Raw genomic sequence first — 12,107 nt, 5'->3', positions numbered from 1 at the left:
TAACTAATGTAAAACAGCTATCTATAAATATGAACGTTCAGCCTTAATTGTTTTAAAAACAGTGTAAAATGGTGAGCAACTTTGTTGGCAATGAGCTGTAACTGCTAACATTTACCAAAGAATTAATATATAGTCAATGAAAACTGCTGGGGTAAAAATTGTGATTTTCAGTGTTTTGAATTTTTTGGATAGAAAGTATTTTCTGCTGTATGGAGTATATTTGTCAGTTTATTGTTCAGATAAATATAGTCAAACAGCCCTTCCATACTGCAGACACAATGTAATGAAGCAATCCACCAAAAATATCAAAAAGGAGGGGGAAGGAGACAAAATAGCAATCTCTCCCCCCTCCCCCAACATGCGGCTCCAAATTTATTTTACTTATTTTTAAAATTTGTTTACTACTCTGAAGATCAAAGGGCAGTTCACAACATAAAAATACAGAATGAGAACACAAAATACATAATAAAACAAAAACAAACCAATACCCCCAACCCCACATTTAAAAGACCATAGAATGGTCATTTAGCCAAAGGCCTGGTTATAGAGAAATGTTTTTGCCTGCTACTTAAAGATATGTAATGAATGCATCCTAGGGAGAGAATTCTATAAATGGGGAGCCATCACAGGAAAGGCTCGTTCTCATGTTACCACTCTCTGGGCCTCTTACGAAAGGGGCACATGAAGGAGGACCTCTGGCCTTGGCCTTTAATGCCGTAATTCTTGGGACCAGGATACTTCAGGAATGGTGGCTTCCGGTATGAACCTGCCTAAGATTTGTGTTTGGTATCTGAGGCTATCCTTCCTGTCTCTTTGCTGATGGAATTATGATTTGTGGCAGGAGGGGGCTTTTTAGTTGTGGCACCTAAACCGTAGAACAATCTTCCAACCAGTCTTCTTACCAGTTTTATGGAGAATTTTTGTTGTTGTTGCTTGCACATGAATTATGCCTCTTCTTCTGCTATGTGTTTGTGTTTTTAGGGTTATGACTATATTTTTATTTGTCTTATGGTGTATTTACTTTGTTTTGTAAACCTCCTTGGGTGTGCTTGTCATAAGAAGGTGGAGGTGAAAGGCTAATAAGAGACTAATAAAAGCAAAGTTATAATTATAGTTGTACCACTCTTTAAACAACTGCCCACATTAACACACGATGGTGTTCATTATTAAATCTAAGCAGGTCTTGACCTGGTCAGTGACAGAATGGAAGGCATCCTTGGAACTTTTCAATAGAAGGGCAGGCTAAAAGTGTACTCAGCGCCATTTAAAATGTATAACTAATGCTATTTCAGAAACTTCTTGGGGAGTACAAATGCTAATCAAATGCAGTTTTTGACATAGTGGACTATGTAGTTTCTGACATAGTGGACTATAGATCTTGCCATAGAATAACTGCATTTCAAGGAGGAGAAAATCTGCTGCAAAGCATTATTTGGAGATGTAACAGTTCACTGTCTTTTTATGTTTCTGTTTTAATTTTATTTCTACATACTGCTAAAGCTTTTTAGTTGAATAGCAAGATATGTCTTATAGGGTTACCATATTTCAGAAAGTGAACATCTGGACAGAAAAGTTGTTGAGCTTTTTTTAACAAAATTGAAAGGAAATTGGACATTTTTGAGGGAAATCTGCAAAAACAACACTGCTGACATCGGTTGCCATATGTCTGGATATTCCTGGACATTTAGCCGGTTTCCGCCCTGACACTGCTTTCGGCTACAGTATTCCAGGTGTGTCTGGAAAATTCCGGACGTATGGCAACCCTATGTCTTATTAAACCTGCAGGCCCTAAGCATGCTCAACTTGAAATTAAGTTATGTGGAAACCATCAGAGCATCTAAGTGAACAAGGTTAGGATGGGTTGGGTCATATATATTGATTTCTGCTGTCCCTGAAATCTGAAGTGTGCCCATGTTTCTTGTTTCAGTACTAGTTATAGCAGGGATGGAGAATGTGTGGCCTTCCAGATGCTCTTGAACTATCAATTTCCATGATCCCTGACAATTGACCATTCTGACTAGGGCTAATGGGGCTTAAAGTCCAACAACATACTAGCTGTTTTTACAATATATTTGTAAATTACCTTGAAACACCTGTAAAAGTTGATTCATAAATTATTACACAAATAAACATCTGAGGGGCCACAGACTCCCAATCTGCGACTTGTTAGGAAAGTGAGAAATGAGACTGGAATAAAAACAGAAGACCCATAATTATGTGGCATGTCAGGGTAAGCTAACCCACTGAAAGCATTTGAAGCTAGCACAAAATGTTAGAATGTAGAGTTATTTATTATTAGTATTATTGTTTGTTAAATTTGTATACAACCCTTTATCTGAAGATCCCAGGGTGGTTCAAAGCAGAAAATGTGAGAAAATAATATGTACAGTGAACCAATTCAACTGTCAGTTTAAGAAGAATTTGGCCCGTGTGATAACCATTGCTGGCTATCCTCATGGTAGACGCATTAAAATTAATGGACTTAAGTGCATTGATTTCAGTGGGTCTACTCTGAGTATGAATTACACACACACACATATGTAGGAAACACGAATGCAGCCATATTGTTTATAGCATGTGAGCAAATGATTTCTGAAACTGAGAAAGCACTGAATATTGATAATGAGCAGCATTTCCAAGATAATTCTATTTTTATAATGCAATGTTATTCTATTTGCAAAGTAGCCATAACTAAACTATACCACATTTTAAAACGGGTTCCTAATGCAAAATGTGGTAATTCTAACAACACACTTCTACCGCATTTAACATTTACTTAGAGGGTTTCTTCCCAGCATGGTGTGTGGTTTTACTGACAGGTATGCAAGCGGAAATTAGAGTGAAGAAATGAGAGTGAGTCTCATAAAGCTTAAAGTGTTCAACTTGTTAAGGCTAAGATAAACTGAACAAGCTTCAAGTGCATATTGAAATTGTGCGGAAGTTGACTTAAAAGAATACTGTTTGCTACTTGTGCTCTTCTAATGCTTTCGTTACTACAGCGTGTGTAGCTCCTGCATGAGAATGTATGAAAAATCCAAGATTTAGAATATAGCATAGATGTTGTTCTGTCTACTTTTGAGTAAAGAACTTATGAGCAGCTGGACAGTTTGGGGTATACCTAGCATATATCCAGCATTTGGGACCTGTAGTCAGTTTTTAACTCCCCAGATCTTTGTGGATTTAATGCAGACCATACCCAGTTGCTTCACTGAACACTGTAATAGGAGGTTCAGCTTTGAAGAAACCTTGGGTCTACTTTTAACATAGTGGCCTACATAACTGAAGGGCACCAATAGGAGCAATCCTGAACCAGCTATACTGGTGGCTGTTAGTATCTGGACCCAGTTAAAGGAGCTGGTTCTTACTTTCAAAGCCCTTCCTAAGCCTGGGGTCAGTGTATCTTTGAACATCTGCTTGTATGAGTCCACTTGCCTTTTAAAATAATCTTTGAGATCTCCAAGTACGGTAACTTCCCTTCCAAGAGGTAAAGTTGCCAAGAGAAGAGGGGGCAGGGCTTTCTCTGTAGTTCTCCTAACTCTGTGGAATGGCCCCTCCCCAAAGGTTCTATGCTCGCTGCTCTTCCTAGTTTCTTTGGGTTTTCATCATTTTGTGTGTGTGTGGTTTTTTTTTTTTGAGCACTGATAGAACTCATAATTTGCTTAATGCTTTGAAGCAATTGTGTTAAGTGATGTTGTTACCCACGAAGAGTTATTATTGGAGTAATACCTGTTACATGAAAATGAGGGTAAACTTCATTGTTTTGCTGATTCTATTTAAGGGTTTTGTGATTTTTATGATGAATTATATTTTGGTGCTATATTATTTTTTGGTGTGCTGTTTTGCTTTAGTATGTATGTATTCTCATAAAATGTTATATATAAACACATGCACAACTGTGCGCACACATGCATAATATAGATATATATTAATACAACTGTTTCCTCCTAGAACCATGTGCGGGTTGCTTTTCCATTTCTTTTCTTATCCTTTTCTTAATTATTTATTATTATGGAGTCACCTAGCAAACCCTGTCAGCAGAAATTGGCAGAGAACCACCATAACTGTGACGGTGGGGGGGGGGGGAGGGAGATTGTTTTGTCTGGTAAGCTGATATGCTTGCACAGGCAGACCATTCAACATCACATGATGCTGAATTCCTGTGGGTTCCTTAGAAAAATACAGGGGAAATACAAACAGATTTCTAGTCCCCTTTAAATACCTTTAAAGCTAAAATGGACTGGAAACAACAAAGGAAGGGAAATCCATGTTTGGATTGCCTAGCTATAGAAAAAGAAAAACAATTTAAAGCAGCTTCTGGGAACTTTGATTTTTATCGGAGCAGTGGGGCTGGCAGAGAAGGGTTGTCATCCTTCCTTCCATACAGTTTTCCTAACCTGCTCCCCCCCCCTTTGTTTTATCCTCACTACAATCCTGTGAGGTAGGTTAGGGTCAGAGAGAGAGACTGACTCAAAGTGACTCACTGAGTTTCATGGCTGATTGGGGTCTGCTCCAGTCAAAACCAGAGCTCTTAGAGATAGTTTTAAAGTAACAGAGAAGGATATCCCATATTATTACTATATTCATCTAAAGCATTGCTTCAAAAGTATATAATTCTGCTTTGTTGCCTTTTATTCACATCTAGCAACATTTTAAAAGATGTTAGAGCATGCATTTACCTTGTTTCAGGGGAATATATTGTGTATTAAACAAGCAAGGAGCTTATGTTTCTACTTAAACCAGCAAGTGTCTTAAGAATTGAATGAAATTGCAATACTGTATTTGGCCAAAAGCCACAGAACCGTAGGCGGTTATCAACACTTGCAATGTAAGCCTTGGCTTCAATGTAAGTACTAGGGAAAATAGTTCACACCAGTACGCCCTGCAGCAAAATGAGTGTTAATGTTTAGCAAGTACTTTCACTAGCATTAAAAAGTGTCATTTGTCACTTTGTTTAGATAATTGATTCAGTCCTGTTCTTGGATTTACTTCTCTGTAAGCCTGAGTGGCAATTTAGTCTAACTGAAGATCTGTCTGTATATAATCTAAGATACTCTTTTGGGAACCAAGATAAACCCATCTTAAGTGCTTTGTTGGAGAGTAGGCCTTGCACTTGTTACTTTTCAGGTACTGTACCTCGGTTTAAGAACAGCCCTGTTTACGAACTATTTGGTATAAGAACTCTGCAAAACTGGAAGTACTGGTAGTTAGCGAACTTTACCTTGGTCTATGAACAGAAGCCAAATGATGGAAGGGCACCGGTGGCGGGAGGCCTCATTAGGGAAAGTGCGCCTCGGTTTAAGAACGGCTTTGGTTTAGGAATGGAATTCAGGAACGGATTAAGTTCATAAACTGAGGTACCACTGTAGTTTTAAGGAAGAATGCAAATTCACTTGAAGGGCTTCCAGATCCCTTGAATGTGCCTGATGCCTGATGACACTTACTTGCTTGTAAAAAACACTATTCCTGCAATGCCACATTTCTTTAATCAAACTGTGGATGGGGAACCAAGGGAGTAAACTATCAGTAAGGTCCCAAAAATGAAGAACATGGATGGAACACCTTCCTTTTCTGGTTTGGAATACTGTACCTTCCCTGCCCAATATCTGAGCTTCGACACAGAAAGGATGGGGGTTGGTGCATCACTAAACTACACCCATGAAATCCCCAGCTCGGTTCCAAGAGACTGTAGGTCCTCCACTTAAGTTCACCTCCCAGTCTTTTGAGCACCCAGTCCAGCTTTCCTCCATTTCCCCCCCATGACATAGAACTGAAATGTCACACACATCTGAACTGACACAGAACTGAAATGTCACACACAAATTTCCTAGAAAGAGAGATCTCTGGGAAGTTTCACAATGCCTAAACCAAGTTGGAAAAGGGCACCACCGCACTGTCAGCTGGTCCTTGACCAATATGGGGCCTGAGTCATCTTGCTACATGATGTAGCCTATTTTGTGTATTGCATTTTCACAGACTTGGCTTGGTTGGTTGTAATTATTCATTGGTTGTAATGGTTGGTGGTAATTTTGTTTTATTGTATTCCGATATCTTGTAAAACTATATACAAACTGGATACTTAAATTTTGTTCATTTGTTTTTTCATTATATTTTGAATCATTATAAGGTGACAGTGTGTTTTGTTGTTGTTTATTTTGCCATTTCTGTAGGTTTTATATCTCCTTGAGTACATTAATGTAAAAAGGTGCTCTTCTAATAAAAAGGAAAGGCAACGGAGCCCACAGTTAGGTGCAGAAGCCTGCACCCCAGTGTTTCGTCTGATGACCATACAACCCCTTGCTTAGTAAGCTATCCCTGCCATAGAAGGGTCTATGAACAGGCCAAGCTGGAAGCTAGAAAATCTAGTACAGACTGTGTTGAACTTTCCCCCCATGTTCCTAATAACACTGAATTGCTCTTTCAGATTCAGAAGGAAACCTGCTTAAAAACTACCAACTGCTGAAGGTAACACTGAGCATGCACCGGCTTATTATCTCCTCCACTGAGATGCTGCGTAAACTTATTGATCTATATCCTTTTAAACATTTGCAACTATTTCATTAATTCCTAATAGAGAAGCTATGGTATCATTTGGGGAATGGGCATTCCTAACAGCAGATTCCTTAATGAACATGAAACAAATCAGGTCCTTAGAATTTTATTGGTCTTAGTTCCTATATTCAATATTCATCACACCCACCACCCACCCCTTTGGAGCCTGTTACTTAGATGTAACACAGTTTGGACTTAAAAAAAAAATCCGCATGAAAAATTCCATTAAAATGTTTATTTTTAAGAGTAATTTCTCTCAAAATACTGGAAGGACTGCACTGGAACACTTGGGAAGAGCAAAAGCTAGTAATTCCAATCAGCACATTATTTTGGGAGCTGCATATGAGCTTGGTTTCATACTATAGTTTTCAAAGTTCCAGTATAAGGCACTTTCCTATGGCCACAAGAATATAATCACTGGAACCTTCTTGGTTGACAACCCTTAGGTATCACTGCTCACCTGTTAACTTCAAACCAACCAAATGAATATAAAGCTAGCAAAATCAAAGTTTGCAAATATAGACCATTTGAACTGAAGGATATGTAGAGGTACTAGCTGATATTATCTACATATTGACCTGGTTTATGCATCACTTTAAACCATAGTTACACGAAACTGTGCTTTAACTATGAATGTACAGCATACTGATGAAATCATGGGTGCTTTGCTCCTCCCTTGTTGCCACTGCATTGCCACAAATTAAGTTATTATCTGACTAAGCATTACATCCACAGCCAGGCTCATGGTTTGTTTCTCTCCAAACAAACCATAAACTGTAAACAAAGGTTTGGTTTAAAGTGATATGTGAATGAGGCCATTAGTATCTTTTATTCTTTTGCTAAAGTGTTGGTTCCTCTGCTCTTTTTTTTAAAAAAACTGTTTACATTTTTATGTAACAAAATTTTATTACGACAATATTCTGTTATTATTTAAACAATTTAGCTGTAATATTAGTATTTTCAGATCGGTTTTATGAACTTCCTTCTTTTCTATAGGCTTTTGACATATTTTCCTTAGCAATTTATTACATATCTGGATGCTCTGGAAAATAATTCTTCTGTGCTTTGCTATAAAATATGTTACCTTGTAAGGTAAGAACACTTCTTTTTAAACAGATAGTCTGTTAAATGAAACTTGTGATGATTTTTTTCCTTTTTTGGTATTAATCAAGTGTGGTTTTTTTTTAAAGAAGGGAAGTATTTGTTAGGTCATACCTTATGATTATTTTTAGGGCAATAAAAGCAGACATTTATTGTGCAGTTGTTTATCGGTTGTGAAAGATCACGGCATGGTACTTTATCTACTCAGGCAAACTGCAGCCTTAGGGCCCCAGGTGAATCTTGGCTTATTTTGGTCCTAAATATGGTCTGGGAAGAGAAAATAAATATTTATGTGCTGGTGGTGACATCTTTGGTGACAAGATGTCACCAAAGATGCAGCATTTACAAACTTTTAATTTGTAAAATGTTTTTACATCCTAATATCCATGGACAGATTTTCACTCTTGTAATATAGCTTTGCCAGTCTCCTACACTGAACTAAAATCCTGAGAGCTGAGGAACATTTGGGAATAACATTGTGGGGGTGGGGATTGCTGTGTTAGAAAGGGTGGGTGTGTTAGAAAGGTCGGGAAAATATTGAAGACAAAGGGTTAAAGCTCCCTCCCCAAAGCTCCCAAACTAGATTGTCATCCCCCCTGTTATGTACTGAAGGTCTCACCCTGGGCCAGCAGCGGGATACTGTAGATAGTTTTCACTCAGGTCCACATATGCAAATAAGGGATTGAAAGTGACGTTCAGTGATTGGATAGTTACAGAAAGTGGTTACTGTTGCGTTGTAGTGGAGCTCTATATAAGCAGGCTGGCTGAACCCTTCAGTTCAATTCTGTTCTGGCCTTTGAATAAACAAGAGCTATTTGAAGAATCGCTGTGTCGTCTGATATGTTCACCCACAACTTAACACCCCCCCTTTAAGTTTTAAGATTATGAGTTCTATGAAGACTGTGTAATCCATTCTCCAGCACTGAACCAAATGTTGGATATTGATAATGAGGCACAAGAAGTAATGGGAATGGCCGCCAAAATATAAAACATCAGTGGGAAGCTTCCACCCTTAGATTGACAAAGTATATGTGAATGTGGGTCATGATAGTAGAAACTAAATGGCCTAGGTACAGTAAATCATTGTGCCTTAGAAAATCAAGTTGAGAAACCAACATAAAGCAAGGCAGAAACAGTTGCCACAGCACTTTCAAATTCAACATTATATGTAGGTGGAAAATTGCCCAGGAAATCCTGCACAGTCATATATTTAATTTCAAAAAGGTATATTTCTCAAAAGTGACATAATTTCTTAGAATCAAATAGAAATCTTATCCAACGAATAAAGAGGAGGGGATGATTGTGAGGAGTACAGCCTCCAGCAAGCCAAATGTAAGCCAGAAGTCGAGAAGGAGACTGAAGATCAAATTTGCTAAATGTATTAAATATATTTTAAATATAGCAGAAAGCGGAAGATGGTTGGTTAGGTGATAAAGTGGATAAAGCTAATGGTTTATTGGGTTTGTGTCTACTAATGGTGTACAAAGTTATAAATACAACATAATTTTATTGTTGTTGTCAACAGGTATTGGATAAGAGAATTCTGGGTCATGTTCAAAACAGATTCCAATCTTACAAACGCCATGGAGGAATTTCAAGAATTGGTGAGAGTTAATGGTGAGGAGTTGCACTGTCGCCTAATTGACACATCTCAAATGTGAGTGTCAAGGTCTTAATATATTGGGAGAAATACACACACACACACACACACACACACACACACACACACACACACACAAAAGCTATTGCTGCTAAACTTCCAGGAAAAATCATTTGTACTATCCAGTTATGAATAGGAATGTTTCCTTCTTCTGTTTAACTCCTCAGGAACAGTTTCCATGTACAGTATGTGGCATGGTTACTGCCTGAATCATGAATACATAGAATCATAGAATTGTAGAGTTGGAAGGGTTCCCAAGGGTCATCTAGTCCAACCCCCTGCAATGCAGGAATCTCAGCTAAATCACCCAGGACAGATGGCCATCCAACCTCTGCTTAAAAACCTCCAAGGAAGGAGAATCTCTAATGTTCTCTCTGGTGTTTTTGCGAGTCCTTTTTGTATGAACAGGAAGGATTTGGCATCTAGTCTTTTTTTAAAAAAAATAAAATTTATTGTTTTACATTTTTGTAAGTTGCAGTTTTTACTTGGGTTTTGTATTTGTGTGTGCACCTTGGCCAAAAGGCAGCTTAGGAATAGACCTCAACAGTAATAATGACCGGGTATAAATTGCCATAGACAGGGACTCATTTCACACAAATAGTGTCCCGTTGTAGTTGTGATTCAAACATGTAGATTGCACATACAAGTTGGGACTTTAGAAAAATGTTTAGGTCCAGATTCAACTAAACAGTTGTGCTGTTTAGCTAACACAAATGGGGCTTTTTCCTGCATGCCCCACATTTCTTTGGGGAGGTGGATTCTGCTAAAAAAAGCAGTATTTTTTCTTTGCAGAAGAATTCGCCTTATGGAAAGATAACATCAAACAATAGACACATATCTGTCTGGCTCCTGTCCTTGTTGTGTCTTTGCTTGATTTACTTCTGGGTATTTTATCTGGTTTACTATAAATACTGGAGAGAAATGCTCTTATCTGAAGTTCACTTCCTGCAGTTCTCTCCTTGAAAGAAAGACATCTTGCATGTGATATTACTTTCTGCTAATTCGGTTAAGCAGTGACACCTGATTAAGCAGAAGGATATTGAAATTAGTTCATCTCTTGGTTGTGAAAATTATAATAGATTTGTTGCGTACTCGTATCCATTTGAATTCATGTCTTCACTGAGGACACAAATTGCAGTTTGTTCTTTTAGTTATAATTGGAGCAGAATGCAACTATGGGCAGCCATTTCTAAAAAAACCCCCATGTATCACTGGTCCTGAAAACACTGCTAGGCCCAATTCATGGTGTTAGTACTAGCATTCAAAGCCCTAAATGGCTTAGGACCCAAGTACCTAAAAGAACCTCATCCACCTCAGACCTTATGATTGACAGGTGAGGGCTTGTTGGTGCTGCCGCTGCCAGGGACTGTCTGGTTGGCATTGACCCATCATGGCCTTTTCAGTGGTTTCACCCTGTTTCTTGAGTGCCCTCATTCATGAGGTGGCTCTATCTCCTTCATTATTAGCTTTCAGGAGGAATTTAGGAACATTTCTATTTACTCAATTTGATGGTTGAAGTACACTGTTCCTGGAAACCCTGAAATCGCTGGTTGAGTGAAAGTTTTAAACTGTTTTATAACAGTTTTTAGACATCTGAGGGCAGCCTCGTGTAGGGAAGTTTTTAATGTTTGATGTTTTGTTATGTTTTTATATCTGTTGGAAGCCAGTCAGAGTGGCTGGGACAACCCAGTCAGATGGATGAGGCATAAATAATAAAATTATTATCATGATTATTATGTTTTTTTTTAACTATTATTGTCAGTATGATTATTATTGTGTGTTTTTTGCCATGTTCTCCTTTGAGAGGGATATAAATTGAATGAATGTGTGATTTTGTTTGGAAAGGAATATGCTAGTAAATTCTGCTGCAGACGATAAATTACCCCTTTTGGTTTTCCTTTCTCTTTCTTTTTAAAGAAATGCCCGAGAGTGGTCCAGAAAGATCACGCAGCGGATAAAATCTAACAGCAGTAAGAAACGGAAAGTGTCACTACTCTTTGATCACTTGGAACCAGAGGAGTTGTCAGACCACCTCACTTACCTTGAATTCAAATCCTTCCGACGGATATCAGTGAGCAGATGGATTTTCATAAGTTGATAACTCAAATGGTTATTTTTTAACAGAGAGTATGTGTGTGTAGTTCAGGGGTAGGAAACCTTCAGCCTTCTGGTCAAATACAAATCCCCCAGGACTCTCCCCAGGTCCTGTCAGTCACTGGTTGTGCTCTTTGCCCTCCTTGAGTACTGAAATGCAGCCTTGAATGGTGATAATTCTTCTCACTTGCTTAGATGTGCAAACCTCTGGCATTAGTATGGCTGGAATGCAAAAATAAGCGTCACATCCATTCCCCATCCATTTTTGCCTCTGGCATGGAGCTGTTTGGGAGGCCCATAGGCTGATAAAGTCCCCCCCCCCGCTCCTGGTTTAGATGATTTGGTTTTAAAATAGTCTAGTCTAGTAGGCTTTGGGGACATTTCCTTCCCAGTGGATAGAAAGGTACAAAAGGCAAATATCTTAAATACTGTTAATGGGTCATAATGGATTGCATTCAATGGTGGCATTTGACTAGCAGATGTTGTTTATGTTCATACAAGGCAAGTTATTCAGTTTTTGCCAAGCTGCTTACCTACTATAATCCTTTGCACCATATTTCATCCTGTTATGTAAGGTCCCCCCAATCTTCAGATTCAGTTTGTCATCAGGTTTAAGAGCAGCTGCAGTGAATCTCGACTTGCGGAAGTGCTTTTCACTAGTGCAAAGCCACTACTGGATGCAACCCATTAAACCTGGCAGTCC

The 12,107-nt window shown here is 38.5% G+C and overlaps 1 protein-coding gene across 1 annotated transcript in view; it reads left to right on the top strand.

Annotated features, from left to right (window-relative positions):
* RASGRP1 (RAS guanyl releasing protein 1) overlaps window positions 1–12,107 on the top strand; it is a 43,187-nt gene that overhangs the window by 14,807 nt on the left and 16,273 nt on the right. The window contains exons 3-6 of the mRNA XM_081886603.1: window positions 6,422–6,532; window positions 7,584–7,641; window positions 9,176–9,307; window positions 11,228–11,381. Of these exons, the coding sequence (XP_081742729.1) occupies window positions 6,422–6,532; window positions 7,584–7,641; window positions 9,176–9,307; window positions 11,228–11,381 (455 nt within the window). The remainder of the gene's footprint in view (window positions 1–6,421; window positions 6,533–7,583; window positions 7,642–9,175; window positions 9,308–11,227; window positions 11,382–12,107) is intronic.

The sequence above is a fragment of the Podarcis melisellensis genome (genome assembly GCF_964234715.1).
Source record: "Podarcis melisellensis genome assembly, chromosome: 1".
NCBI classification, from domain to species: Eukaryota; Metazoa; Chordata; class Lepidosauria; order Squamata; family Lacertidae; genus Podarcis; species Podarcis melisellensis.
Note: the sequence above shows the minus strand (reverse complement) of the source record. Positions and strands in the feature narration are given on the sequence as shown.